General features: G+C 42.2%; 1 protein-coding gene across 1 annotated transcript in view; it reads right to left on the bottom strand.

Moving 5' to 3' along the window:
* CFAP54 (cilia and flagella associated protein 54) overlaps nucleotides 1-15,737 on the bottom strand; it is a 394,557-nt gene that overhangs the window by 342,294 nt on the left and 36,526 nt on the right. The window contains exons 8-11 of the mRNA XM_066591462.1: nucleotides 8,493-8,594; nucleotides 6,414-6,612; nucleotides 5,533-5,631; nucleotides 2,612-2,724 (exon numbers count right to left, since the gene is read on the bottom strand). Coding sequence (XP_066447559.1) covers nucleotides 2,612-2,724; nucleotides 5,533-5,631; nucleotides 6,414-6,612; nucleotides 8,493-8,594 — 513 coding nt within the window. The remainder of the gene's footprint in view (nucleotides 1-2,611; nucleotides 2,725-5,532; nucleotides 5,632-6,413; nucleotides 6,613-8,492; nucleotides 8,595-15,737) is intronic.

Genomic DNA, 15,737 nt, shown 5'->3' with positions numbered 1-15,737 from the left:
TGCAAATGAAGCTGGTTATCTACTGATAAGCTGATTAGCTTATTAGTACATAATGCAAAATGATCGCTCGAAACTGTCAGTTTCTGACGAATTTTGAGCGATCATCCTTGGTGGTAAATGGACTTTTAATAGCAGGCTAGCTGTGAATATCTATGCTATATATGAACTCTCCCTTCTCTCATGTGGCATAGCCCTATAGCAATCAATATACAGAGTATTACAATTTGCATCATTCAATGCAACTACAACACTAAGTCAACTACAACACTAAAGGCCCATTTAGACACAACGATTCAAGCCATCTTTTGAGCGATAGTCGTTGTGTGTAACTGCACACACATCATGCAGTTTTCGTTAAGCCGTCGCTCATCGTTGTCTTTCAACATGCTGAAAGACAATGATGAGCCTTATCAGAGATTCACAGCGGGATACAGCTGATACTATTGTTTCAGCTGTATCCCATTTCCTGATGACAGGCTGGGTATGAAGAACAAAGCGGTCCAGCTCTGTTCTCCATACCCTGCACGGAGCGCTTGGCTGTATAATAGCCGGGTGCTCCGTGCAGAACACTGCTGGATACAGAAGACAAGAGGGTGTCCCCGCTTGTCTTCTCCACTCTCCGCTCCGAGCGCTCGGCTGTATAACAGCCGGGCGCTCGGAGCGGGGAACAGCTGGATGCAGAAGACAAGCGGGAACACCCCACTTGTCTTCTGCATCTTCCGCTCGCAGCAGAAAGTGATCGCTCATCTTGAGCGATCATCTTGCGCTGTAAATGACACAACGATTATCGCTCAAAAGACATCTTTTGAGCGATAATCGTTGTGTCTAAATGGACCTTAAGATGTACTGGCTGCAAACTGGCATTCTCAATATGTGACTCAGGTCATAAAACTAGCTCCAAACTTGCTATCTACTGCTGGCTGAAGTAAAAGTTCTGTGGGTGGAGAGGTTCTGTAGAAAACAGAAACAATGGTATACTGCTGCAAGATATAACTCTAATAAAATGATGTATTGAAGTAGTTTTTATCAGTTGAGATTTCTTTGCATCATTATAACATACCTGGGAAGTTGAAAGCAATGTTGGTATGCAATCTAAGTCTATTAATGTCTGTATGGCCAGAAACTAATACTAGTACACCTAAAATCAATAAAGACAATCTGATATTATCAAGAGCGGCAAACTGGTAAACCTACAAACAGCACTTGCCATGAATAAATATTAAAACATCAAGATATGTTATCATCATATTACATGGAAACACTGGATAAAAAGGCCCGCTATAAACATTCACAGAGGCAAGCAACAGCTTGGAATTAGAGGTCCACAAAAAAATGCCCATTATTAAGTACATAGATATTAAACAGTAACCACACAATCAAGATACACCAAAGTATATGCTTATATAACCCTTTATAAGAGGGATAGACACCACTGCATTCTGACTTGCATGGGCTTACCACTGGAAGAAACAGCAAAACATGTGTCGAGACACAAGCATTATGACAATATCCTGATTATTTGATATACATGAGATACTTCTGCATCATTTTTAGCCCCATGTGAGTCAGACATCAATGGTCTTCCTCCCTCTTATAAGGGTTATTATGAGCATACAGCTTGGTGTATCTTGATTGTGCAGTTACTGTTTAATATTAGAGATGAGTGAGCATACTCGCTAAGGGCAATTGCTCAATCAAGCATTGCCCTTAGCGAGTACCTGCCCGCTCAGGAGCAAAGATTCGGCTGCCGGCGGCGGGCGGGGAAGAGTGGGGAGGAACGGAGGGGAGATCTCTCTCTCCCCCCCGCTCCCCCCTGCCCCCTGCTAATGGCCGCAACTCACCTGTCACCTGTGCCGGCAGCCGAACCTTTTCTTCCGAGTGGAGAGATACTCGCTAAGGACAATGCTCGATCGAGTAATTGTCCTTAGCGAGTATGCTCGCTCATCTCTATTTAATATCTATGTACTTACTGATGGGTATGCTTGGTCATCATACATGGACATCTAGTTCCAAGATTTGGCTTGCCTTTGTGAAAAAAAGTTTTCAGCTGCCTTTTTAATGCAGTGTTTTAATGTAATATGATAATAAAATGATATTTTATTATAAATTTTGATATTTATTTGTGGATTGTGCAGTTTGTAGGTTTACCAAAAATTAAGTCTGTACTCTTGGGCTGTCTATATGGCATTAGTTATAGAATGGAGATTCCCAGTTTTCATTGAACTTCTCTTGTCTTATCCCCAAGCATTTTTTGTCACTCTGTCCTGTATAATCAGTTCCTCTTTTATCCCTCCTTTTGGCTGTTTTCACACCAGTGCATGAAATATGAAACACATTTGTGAAAACTAATGCAAAGTGGATCAAAATGCTACAGTGTATTCTATTAAGTGGAAGGAGAACAGAGCAAATGTACACATTGCAATACAGACCTCTGATCCAAATGATTGCAAACTCATAATCTCGTAATATTACTTTGGTGTTCCATTGGGATCCATATTCATAGACAATGTAGTAGGTGAAACATAACTCATGCTGATAAATGCAGCAGGGAAAAAGGGGAAATACTGTACTGTATTACTGATATCAGTTCTAGACTGTTTTATTTTATTACCTGTAAAAATGAATATAATGGAGCTATAATGATATCAAACGTTTCCCAGTGTTCATAGCTAAATGCCAATTTGGAAAACTTCACAACAGCTTCTGCAGACACAGCATCCTTTTCTAAAAACAGACACAAAAGAGACAAAGCAATGCGGATCTCCAAATACACATCCAGCACAATAGATAGCCCTGGTGCATTTCACAACTTTGCTATCAATATATCATCAGTCCCAGTGTGAATTGTATGTGGCAGTAGGAACATTTAAACTAATTTTAGACAATGTAATGCCGCCTTTGGCTGTGTCTGGCATCTTGTGAATCTTCGAGGATGCTTGGCGAACGTTTGTTTTTGAATGATTTATTTCTTTTTGCAGTACATTTATCTTATTGTACACGATTAACTCATCAGTTATGTTACATGTTCTTTAGTCTGCCTAGTCTGCTCCTTTGGTTAGAAACTGAGATAATACATGAATAGTACTCATACAAAATTGTATAAGAACAGATGCAGATTTTGATGTATTCTGCTATGAAGCATTGTTATTTCTTCATTACAAACAGGGCAGAGATAATGGGTGGCGGTGCTACAGTATGTGGGCACTTCTCTTTCCAACTGTTAATTTGTTTTTATAAAGCACCTCTCTCATGGGTCTCTGCAATTCTCTGACTATACTAACCTAGAAGAAGCACAGATGATGGCAGTGTCCTCAATCCCCAGCTATCTATGTGGCAAAGAAAAAGGAAACCAGCACAGCAATGGGTGCAACAGATATTTTCGTAGTATGAAAGAATGTATTTATTCACCCATTTGAGCCTTTTTCAAGGTGTATATTTTAAAAATTTGTTTTTGTCTTTTGTAATGTATGCTTGTATTATATACACTGACATGCCAAAAGTCATGGGACAGAAACTAATATTGTGTAAGCTCCTCTCTAACCTGTCAAAGGGCAGCAACTCAACATGTGTTACGTGTGCTGCTGGGATCTGTAGAGCTAAGGTTCCTAGCAGCACAGCGTTTCACAGGAGGCTAGGGTTAATTGAGCTACTGGGAGTGGTATGCTCCAGCAGCTAATCCCCTTTAGCCTTCAGCACATATAAACCCAGCTCTTGTCAGTCTGAAGCTGGTCTTGCAATGTTTGGATGTATCGGTTTTGTTCCCACTCAGATCTGTGTTTGCAAGTAGGTCTGTTGTGTCTCTCTGCTTTCCTAAAGACAGTTTGGACACCTGTAGTCCTAGTCTGCAGTGCATGCAGTGCCCTTTTCCCTTCCCCTGTACAGGTGCGGCCTCCAAACGTCTTATGTCTTGCTCAGTGTGTCAGTTGGTGGACCCCTGACACAGTTCCCTATGTCAGCTCTGTGGCTGACTGTCTTTCCCCCCTGGAATGAGGACACATAGACTTGCTGTGAGTTTCTTCTGTGTTCATGTGGAGTCTGTGTGGTTTGCACTATATGTTGAGTCCGTGCCCTGGTTGTCTGTCCTGTTGCAGCTTGCTGTCTGATCTATGACCTGTGCTCTGTTCTGTCCTGTTGCAGCTTGCTGTGTGATCTGTGTCTTGCTGGTTCATGTCCATTTGTACGTTTATTTTCTGTCAGTTTTGTGTCAGCTTGCTGTGTGACCTGTGATCTGTGCCCTGTCCTGTTGCAGCGTGCTGTGTGAACTGTGTCGGGGTCTGCCAGACTCCTGGTTAGTGTAGGGACTAGCGGTATAACCAGGAGCCGTAAAGCTAGCTTCCATGCGTGCATCTCTCTGATCGTGTGGGCCCCGTGCTTAGTTTGCCTACATGATCGTAACAACATGACATTGATTCTACAGGTGGATTAGAGATGTCTGGAGCCACCCACAGATCATGGTATTTTGTAGGAACAGGATGTCTGGTGTGAACGGACCTCTGTACCACATCCCAAAAATGCTCAATTGGGTTCAATCTGGGTAAATGTGCAGGTCGCACCATCTGTAGGAACTCTCCATAATGCTCCTCGAACCGATTTTGAGCAACTTCGGCTCAATGGCATGGTGCATTATCCTGTTGGAATATGTCATCATTGTGGTGGTCCATGAGGTCCATGAAGGGCTGCAAATGGTCACCAAGCAGTGAGATGTAGTGGGATTCAGTCAATGACGTGTTTATACAAAACAGTGGACCCAACCCATGCCATGAAAATACACCACTATGGAATCACCACCAGCCTGCACAATGCCTTGTTGATGACTGGGGTCAATGACTTTATGGGATCTGTGCCACACACAAAGCCTACCATCAGCTCAAAACAATTGGTACTGTAGGTCATCGGACCACGCCATATGTTGCCAGTCCTCTAGGGTCCATTTAACAACTTCATGAGGCCATGTGAGGCATTTTGTCCGATGTTGTCATGTTAACAAAGGCACTCTAGTGAGTATTCTCTTCCAATCTTGCATGGAAGCCCAAGAATGCTGTACTTATCTACAGGATATGTGTGTGGGGCCTCCTAAACTGAAGGTGGATGTGAATTCTGTCAATCGCTTGTCTGTTCACATAAACAATTCTAGCCAGACACCACCAATCGTGATCATTAAGCACCTGTGGATGGCCACTGCTCTGTCTACTGTGGGTGGTAAAGCCTTCAATGGTGTTTTCGTGGTTCACTTATGACACTGTGGATCGAGGAATATTAAATGCCTCCACAACTTCAGAGATGAAATGACCTATCCATCTGGCATCCGCTATCATGCCTAGTTTGACCAGTGTTAAACCTCACTCACAAGAGAACACCTCACAACTTATACTGGTGTGGGCGCTGAAGTAATGCCACTGCATAATCAATTTACATTTTGCTATCCCATGACTTTTGGCATGTGAATATATATATATATATATATATATATATATATATATACACACACACACACACACACACGTACATACTAAGAAAAAATGATAAGCTCACCCTGTACTGCTATTTCCAGGAGAGAGGACTCTTTCAGCAGTTTACACAGCTCACTTTGGGGGGTACCTCCCAAATTACGCTCTCCTTTGTTGCCTCCTCCTAAAAGAGATGATAGACAAGAGAATAGTTATGATCTTTTATATTTATAGTTTTATCTACTAGTACATGACATGAGTACTGCTGTAGCAGCAGTTTTTAAAGCTTTTCATAAAACAGGTGTACACAGTGTAGGTGTATTTTATGTATGTAATTAAATCAAAACTCAAACACAATCTTCTCAGTGAAAGCAGAGACATTTCACAATGCTATCAATAGGCTGTAGATACAAAAACACATTACAAACAAGAAATATAATGCCTTCTTCAGTTCCGCATGATTTCCACCTATCTGCATCAAATCACATCACTTCCAATCTTAGGGTCTAGTTTCATATGGCCATATGCACATACATCACACACAGTAGTTTCTGTTATGGAAACAGATAGAAATGCATGTGATACAATAACATGTTCAAATGGCTCTATTTGAAGCGTTATTCACATTAGGATCGTTAACCCCTTGGAAATCCTTGTTTCCCTGCAAGAAAAGCAGTATGCACCACCCATTGAAATCCATGGACAAGAGTGAGGAACGGCTCATGCCATAGCACAGACATGGAACTTTTGATGACTTGATAATGCCATATGTATATGGGTATGCTCATTTATTTATGGGCACCCCTTCCGTCACCTTTATAACTCCTCAAGATTTGCCGGCTTCCACGCTAAAATCAAATGACTCAGAAATATAAGGAGCTGTGGATACTGTCCAGCATTCTTAGCAGAACTCAATATTCAGTTATACCCAGAAGTGTTCTTTAGGACTCTTAATAAAGACATTACCTGAAAGAATATCAATACCAGCAAAAAAAAGTTCTGCAATCACATCATATATTTCTGGTTCATCAGGCAAAGGTGGTCCAGCCTGCAACACTTTTCTGTGGCTATCCGTTAAAGCTTCAACAATGGCAAGGAACTGGGCTGCATTGTTCTCGAACATCTCTACCAGAAGTCGTTCAGTATTCGTGCGAGGCCATGGTAACTGGGAATAATGAAGCAGATATAGAAAATGTTGTTGTTTTTACTAAAATAGATTTAAAATGATATAATGTAGTTGTTAATTCCAACTTGTTTCGGACGTGGTGGTCTTCATCAAGTTTATGGCGAAGAATTCATTGCTCTATGGGATAAAAAAACTGGAAAAACCAGTAAAACTTCAAAAACCACAGTTTTGGCTTCTCGAAGAAGACTATATTAGCCTGTTAGCAGTTCAATCAACTATTTGAAAAAAAGTGGTATGTTTCTCATGTTAGTACATAGGGAGTAACTATGTATTACTGAAGAGGGCTAACAAGCCTGAATCAAGCACATGCAAGCTGAAAGAAATGGCTTTACAATTTTAGACTGTACACGTTACAAACATTGGGGGCATAGTTATCTAAAGAAGAAAGAAAAGCTTACTTGCTTGGCTCTGTCCAACAGTCAAGATTAAGAAATTGTAAGGAATTGTAATTTTAAGAAATAACAGTTTTGTTTTAGGGGATTGTGACAAAAGTAATGAAAAGGTTAAAATGTTCTGTTTTAAATATCTATTTAGATTAGTTTTAACCCATCACACTAAATCTGGTTATCAACTTGTAGGCACAAATTTACTTTTAAAGAGTATCTAAACTTAAACTTTTTTCATAAATCCATAGTACAAGTGAATATAAGACACTTTGTAATCTTTTAGAGAAAAATGCTTCCTTCTCCACTTATTGGCTACTCCCCCCCCCCCCCTCTTCCTGAACTGATCACTCACTTTGCATGTACTGATAAGAATGTTTTCATATCTCTATGCATAAGAGTTCTGAGTGGGGTTCCTGTGTTGGGTTTTCCTGTTCCCTGGGGTTTTGCTTTCATGCATGATGTGTGGTGTGTCTGTGCAGGTGGCAGGACGTGTGTGTTAACAGTGAAGTGTTCTGGTGGCCAAACATGTGGTATGGATAGCTCTGTTCTGTGTTGTATGTAATCCTGGTGTGTTGGTGTGAGCTGTGACCAGACCTGCTTTGGATCGTTTACCATCTCTGGGCAAGTTAGGTCTTTAGGTTCCAGCATGGGGCCGTTCCTATCGGGATGATTGCCCCGTTTGCAGGCAGGTTTCCTGGCGTAAGTTTGCGTATTAGAGTAGTAACCCGCGAGACAACGAAGACCCTTGAAGTGGGCTTGCGGGCTTAAGAATCTTGGCTAAAATATGAACTAATATCTTGTACATATTGTAGCAATTCTATCTGCTTATGTGTGCAGGTATGCTGGTGACTCTTTTGGGTATTTGAAAGTCGTTGGTTTATGTCTGTCCATGTGTCCTGTTCCCAGTTCACTGTCCCTTGTATTCCATGTGTGCGTTTGTGTAGTATCTCAGGTTACGCAGTCAGCGTGTCCTCTTTTGGACACGATATCATCCTTCCTTCTGTGCTGAAGCGTGGTATGCCCTCTGGACGTAACAGCAATATTTTTCTCTGATACGATTTATTATAAAGTTTCTTATATTTGCTTGTATTATTGATTTATGAAAAAATGATAAAAAGTGTAGTTACTCTTCAATCAAAAAATGGCCATAGTGGCTTATGGTGAATACATTTTTTACACTTGTCTTTATGTAAAGTACAGGATGAAGTGATATAATTGCTTAAATTATAATTCTAACATATGTTATTGTAACTGCTTTCTTAGCTGTTGGACCTAATGGGTAATAAACATGCACCACCGTCCAGTAGTATCAACATTTATGGTAGATGTTACACAGACTCCACATTGTCAGCTATTCTAGTGAAGTCCCCGTTATTTTGCTCAGAAGAGCACAAAACAGTTAAATCATAAGACATTACTCCCATAGATGAAAAGAGTAAAGAATAATACACCTCTACATATCCCCAAACCAACCTTTTCTGTTTCTTTCAGGTTATTTTTCACTTTTGGTCGAAGAATGCCTTTTGGTTTTCTTCTTGACTCATACACTGCTCTTTTGAAGATCAGTACTGCCATCTAACAAGCAATGCATTCAGTTAGTCCCATAAAATCAATTTACTACATATCAGTAGGAAAACTGAGCTTTGAACAACAATTCACAATTAGAAACTACATAAAACGCTTAGCAGCTTTGTACATACTTTACTTTAGGCCTTGTGCACAAAACCATGTTTCACATTTTACTGCGGGCAAAACTGTTCTGTATTAGGTGCTATAATTTAGACCGAATTCCCATTGCTGTTTACGGCATCCGATGGAACATGCATAAATAAAGAGGTGTATCGTAAACAGCTAATAAGCATTGCAATAGACCCTCTCCATTCCATTTATAGAACACAGGAACCATAAACTATGCCGTACATTATGCTATTGGTGCCACAGTGATCACTTGATGCAACATAATATAAAACCAGCGCGGTCACATCCGACTCCTCAACAGGCTTACCAACCAACCTGAATTTTTTCTAGACAATTTACCAAAAAATCCCAGACAGACAGCATTTTGTACAGACAAATTGGAAAAACATAATGAATGATAGAGATTATAAGTGATACATGTTTATAGGTCAGATACTGATATCATCTCATTTCCAGCATTCATTGGAATCATTAACCCTTTCCAAGCCACTGTCTGACGTCTAAAGACACCCTGATTGAAGGCTGTACAGCTTCTGATGTCGGAAGACATCCGGCAGGGTATTCTTACTGTATATTACTGGCCGCTCTGTTGTCGGGGGGCCTCTCCGGCATGTCACATACTGCAGTACTGGCTCTAGCCAGCAGGTGGCGCCATTGTATAATGGCAGAAAGACAACCCCCCCTAGGAAGCCCTGAATTTAAAATTGGATTGCAAAGGGTTAAAGTTATAATAACCTGCTCAAATACCAACAGCCTCAAAAAAAATAATCATGGACACAACTATTTTCCAGTGTCCATGAAAAAAAATAGATAAGGCAGCAAAAATGCAGTCCTAAGCTCTCGCTCATGACCTGAAGGCTGCAAGTTCAATCTCCACATGGTTCAGGTAGCCGGCTCAAGGTTGACTCAGCCTTCCGAGGTCGATAAAATGAGTATCCAGCTAGGGGGAGGTAATAAATTACCTGAAAGTGCTGCAGAATTAGTTGGTGCTATACAAATAACAAGATTTTTATTTTTTTTTTAAGTTGTAATCTCAGCACTAAGTAATTGGCAGAAAAGTTAATGTGGTTTCACCTTCAATAGAAAGATATATAACAAGTGTACAATGTTAAAGCATGAGAAAGGCGTTTAGGTGAACTGTCACGTGTTTACAGATTCTATTACATCTCTTTCACTTGCATTTAACGGGGTTGCCTCATCACAGATGTATCAGTGCCATATCATTATAATGCTATGATCCCCTCTGATTAACAGAACAAAGTGGCAGCAGCACAAAAGCTGTGCCGCTTTATCTTTTGACGTCTCCACATGGCCTTTTTATCAGACCGATTCTTTGTAAATGACAGATACTTGCATATAAATCCATGTTAGAGGAGAGGATAACAAGGATAACATTACAGGACCATGAAAGAGATAAGTGTGTTGCATTATATAGGCACTGCTGTGACTGGCACATTACATAGGCAATTCTCTGTGGCGGGTACAATGAGATGGCCTATTCTGAGTTGATGTTATTGCTGTACTGCACAACTATTTGGCTTGCATGGGAACATCAGCGGGGAATAGTTGCAAGTTAGCACCACTGTATATGTTATGTCGCTCTAGTGTTGGGACAGTCTGATTTGAACAATACTGTTTGGAACACTTCTCCAATTGCATACTTAGCCTAAAATATTTGCTGTGGCATGCACTGCTATGCATTAACCCTTTGCGATCCAATTTTGGATTTAGGGTTTCCTAGGGGTTTTTTCTCTTTCTGACATTATACAATGGCGCCATCTGTTGGCTAGAGCCAGTACTGCTGTATGGGACATGCTGGAGAGCCCCCCCAGACAATAGAGTGGCCAGTAATATACAGTAAGGATACCCTGATGGACATCTTTCAACATCGGAGCTGTGCAGCCTTCAATCAAAATGTCTTCAGACGTCAGACAGTGGATTGGAAAGGGTTAATGATCGAGGTTTTTCTCAATGGCAGCTATCCATTATTGTGGTTTCCATACAACAGGTGATAAAATTGCTGGTAATATACGCTCCTAATATAAGCGAGGGTTTACCAAAGTTGGACCTTAGCTTTTAACATATTGAGGCCCAAAAGAAACTCTTTTGGCCTCCATCAGCTGAAAGAACACTATGGATATGTTTGCCATACAGGGGTTGGACAAAAATATGGAAACATCAAACACCAAAGCTGTAGTCTGCTTCTTTTTCATCACAACGTTATTCAAAGATCATTTGTCTTTGTCACTTAACACGCTTTCCATGCATGCTGGTGCTTGTCGGATGTGGTTTTTCCAGTCTTACTGTATGCGGTTACAATCTTAGATACTGTGCCTCACGATACAGCAAAAACATCTGCTACCTTTGTTACAGAGGCATTCACCATATGGGCCCCAACAACTTGACCGGACTGGAATTCCGTCTACCATGATTCCCTCACCACTGCACAGAACACTGTCTTAGGCCTCGGTCACACGGGTGTTTTTTCCCGCGATCTGCGCATATTTAGAACCATTGCTTTGCAATGGTATCGGACACATGGCCGCTTTTTATGCGGATGTCTGATAAATTATAGGTCATTCAATAGCTGAGAGCTGCCCCTGATTGGTCCCTGCGCTGAGCCAATCAGAGGCAGCACTCACTCACCCATTCATGAATTCATGAATGGGTGAGTGAGAGCTGCCTCTGATTGGTGAGGACTGCGACCAATCAGAGGCAGCCCATTCAGCAGGCGGGGATTTTAAATCCCCGCCTGCTGAATACTACTCAGAGCAGTTCAGGAGAACTGTCGGCCGGCCGCGGCTGAACTCCAGCTGCAGGGACAAGGTGAGTATATTTTTACTTTTAATTTATTTTTTTACACATTTTAGGATGATTTTCAGGGAAGGGCTTATATTTCTAAGCCCTTCCCGAAAATTCATCCGGCGCTCGCCGGCAGTCCATTGCTTTCAATGGAGCCGGCTGTATTGCCGGTTCCATTGAATTCAATGGGCGAACATCATTCTTCTCTGCCACAGCTGTTACAGCTGTGGCAGAGGAGAATGATCATTGTAGTATATGTTCTCAATGGGGTCGGCGTTGCTGCCGCCGGCCCCATTGAGCGCATATAGAGAACACAAGGAATCGCAGATCGCAGATAGCCGCGATCTGCGATTCCTTGTGTCTGCCCGTTTTGCCGATTTTTCGGCCCCGGTCACGCGATTTGCGGATGCGCATCTGTCATGCGATCCGCAAATCGTGGCAAAAAACGCCCGTCTGACCGAGCCCTTACCACGTGTTGGTGCTGTTATATAGATCATTGCATCACACAACTGCAGCACCGCCTACTAACTCTGCTGTAGTACACATGTATGGATCCCGGACAATTTAGCATCTTTGTCATATTGCCTCCACTTAAAATTGGTCTCTACATTTCTTATTAGTATAGTTAAAATTTACTTGTGAAATATGATTTATAATCCCATGTAAATTGAGGCAGGCATTTCGTACAGTGATTCCATATTTTTGTCCACCCCCTGTATATGCTGGGAGGTTTTCCTGGTGCATAAACCAAGTGTGAGGCTTGAGTGCAGTCTGCACAGTGAGTGAAACGGTCTAAAAGAAACCACATACAAAGATTTGTGGCAAAGCTCTTTTTTCTATTCCAAATGGATGTCATATAGTCTTTGTCAGTCCGATAATAAATCCTGTCAATTTGGAAGCAATGGCATGTCACCAAGTTTGTGGGCGAATCAATAAAAATAAGACATTAGAGAGGTGAAATCAGGAGCAATCTTGGTACTGTATAAGAAACCTTGACTCTTAAGTACCTCATACATCTCGTAAATAACCTGCAAAGTTGTTATATATTCTTTCATTACCACACTCACAGTTCTGTGTCATACATGATCACACTTAAAGCGTTATCCAGGATTTTAAAAAGTTTGTCTCATGCAGGGAGTATGATAGGAAAAAAATAACCATTACTGACCTGTTAAATTCTCGCCATGATAGTGCTGAACTGCACCAACCAGTCTTTGTTTACTTTGCTAGAGCGATTTTGTGCTGTATGTATGTATGTGACTGCTACAACCAACCACTGGCCTCAGTGGTCTTGTGCCATACATGGTAGCATCACTGCAGAGGCATATGTTGATGCTTCTGGGCCCCAATGCAAAACCTGAAACAGGGCTCCCAAATATAAATGTCACGGCTGGTCAGTTGCGACAACGTCATGGCATGGTGGCTTCAACACAGGCAAAGACTTGTTGCCTGGTTAAGCTGGTCAAGGGTTAATGCATCATGTGCAGGGTCTGCTGGTGCTGTCTGCCTTGCTGCATGCTGGATTAGCCATGCCTGAGAGTAGGGTGGAGGTGTGATTTTCTATTCACTCTGCTATTGTTTCAGGTGCAGAGAGGCTATATATTCTTACTCCTCGTGGTGACTAGTGCTGCTTATTCCATTCCATAGTGGAGAACTTGGAATTTGAAGCTCTGCTGTGCTGGGTGTTTTTTAACTTGCAGATAAGTAGCTGCTGGTTCCTTTCCAGATTGTTTTTGTTGCTTTTCTTTTCTGTATTTGCTTTGCGTGTCGGTTCATCTCTCCAGGGGTTCCTATAGGGACAATCAGGGCCCAGAAAGAAAACTGCTGGGCCGCCTTTTAACGAGGCGATGTCTTTGCTTAAGGCAGAGACTCATTACCCTCCCTGCTAGGTTAGGGTCAGGCTTCCTTCCCTCTCCCTGGAGTGGTGCTACCATCCTGCATAGCGTGGTGTGTGGCTATTTTCTATCATATGTACGTTCCCTGTCGCTGTGCGGAGTGCTGTACTCTGGCGTCGCACAGCCCTTACTTCTGGGTTTTGTTCTTCGGTTGTGGTGCACACTGTTCATCAGTGCAATAGTCAATCAACTACAGTCGTGGTTATCATCACCCTGCGTCTGTGCTGAGCTTAGTGCTCATGTGCTGCACAGAAGTGACAATAATGCTTTATTCATAGTAGTGGGATCCCTTTATGGAGAAGAGTGGCCTTATGGGCCCCCTAAGCATCCTGGGTCCGGGTGCAACCGCATCCCCTACAGTTACGCCCCTGCATCACAGCTAAGGCCAGCAGTGGTCATGTAGATCTTCAGTATCACATTCCTGCAGTTAAGTAAAGAAAAACGGCCAGGGACGGCTGGAGCATTGGACAATTTCACAGGTGAATGATGGCTATTTTTTCATTTTACCGCATTCCCTGCCGTTAGACATTTTGCCTAAATCCCGGACAGCCCTTTAACAAAAAAAAACTGCAGACTCAATTTCTTTTTACAAGCAATGGTACAGTTTTATGATAAGCCAGTAAAAGCAATCCATTCAGAGTGCATGGGAGTGAACGGGATGAAAGCTTGATGTTTGTGATGTTTACAAGCAGATAGCACAATGAACTAGTTACTTTCCGCATCAATACCTGCACTGTTTAAAGGCAGAATGAATGTTATAAGTGCTGAAATATTTACAGTGGATGCAATCCAAAAAATGATTATTATATTTTGGAACAAACTAATTTCACTCCAAGGTAATTAAATCTAATTAATTGTGGGTGGATCTAATTACAGCATGAGATGCTCATGGATGGATGAAGCAGTACAGCCGCTCTGAACTGCAGTTTGTGGGTGCTGTTCACTACTGTAAAGACACATAGGCAGCCATTGAGGAAGAGGCTACTGGCAGTCAGTGGCTCTGCAGTGGGGCTCTTCTATGACCCACATACAATTGCACATGTTGTTGCGGTTGCTGGGTGCATTTTTTAGGAGAATAGAGGTTTTTCAAGCTTTCCCTTTACTACTTTTTCCTGCTGTATCTGAGCTCTGTATTGGCAAAAAGGCTATTTTCAGACAAGTGTATTCTAGGCACGTTTTTGCACCCATGATAAGGATGAGTGTCCCCGCCTGGGGGCTTATTCACAGGAGCATATATCGCCGCCGGTTTCACGGCCGGCCAATATACACTACCATCTGAGCTGTCTATCCCCTTCCCTCCCCATTGCTGACTCTCTACCTCTCTCTAAGCTCCCGCCCCTTGTCCGCAGCATAGCTCTGCTGCTGTCCCGCCCTCTCCCATTGCAAACAGCCAGAGGGGAGGAGAGAGGTGGAGAGCCAGTGAGGGGGAGGGAAAGGGGAAGACAACTCAGATGGCAGCGTATATCGGCTGGCCGTGAAAACGATGGCCGAAATACGCTCCTGTGAATAAGCTCTTAGGGTTTTTACCCACTAGCGTTTTTTTAACGCTATGGTATTGCTGCATTTTTTACTGCAAATGTCAATGGGACGTTCTAATGATAAAATCGCAGGGCACAAAAATCGCAAAAGCGCAAACTTGCAATTTTTGTGCGATGCAAATCTAACATTAGAACGTCCCATTGACATTTGCAGTAAAAAATACACAGCGATATCGCAGCGTTAAAAAAATGCTAGTGGGTAAAAGCGCTCAGGCAATATATTTTTTGCAAAAATATTTGAGACATTCCTATTCAATCGAATAAGGTGTACAGAAATATGTGCATACTGCAGAAACAATCCCATTGAGGGCTTAAACAGATGGGTGCATGCGCAAATATGCTCGCCGCTATGGAGTGTATTTGCCCATGAACCAGTGCAGATTATTTTTTTAACTGTTCAAACTCAGCGCTACTATCTTTCCTTGGACGTAGAAAACTTATGTGTGAGAAAGATAGGTCAAGTTTGTGAGAATGAAGCCATTAAAATCAATGTTTTGTTTTGTCACTTTTTGCGGCCATGTTTTTTACAGCTGCAAAAAGCTTTGCAAACACAATCGTGTGTTTAAGCCTTTAAGCTAGTTCCACACAGGGGAGGGAGTGGTCAGGCTGTGATTCACAGCCCGATATCGCCCTCACCATCCATATGAAAGTCCCAGTGAGGCGTATTCATTTGAAAACAGCCTCACATCACTGCAGGGATGAAGGGAATCCCCACTGCGGTTATCACAGCCGCAGCAGAGGATCGCGGAGTTCTCCCATTGCTTTGAATGGGGCCGGCGCTTCTG

The sequence above is a fragment of the Eleutherodactylus coqui genome, chromosome 2 (assembly GCF_035609145.1).
Source record: "Eleutherodactylus coqui strain aEleCoq1 chromosome 2, aEleCoq1.hap1, whole genome shotgun sequence".
Lineage (NCBI taxonomy): Eukaryota > Metazoa > Chordata > Amphibia > Anura > Eleutherodactylidae > Eleutherodactylus > Eleutherodactylus coqui.
The sequence above is the reverse complement of the archived record's forward strand: the minus strand, read 5'-3'. Positions and strand labels throughout refer to the sequence as shown.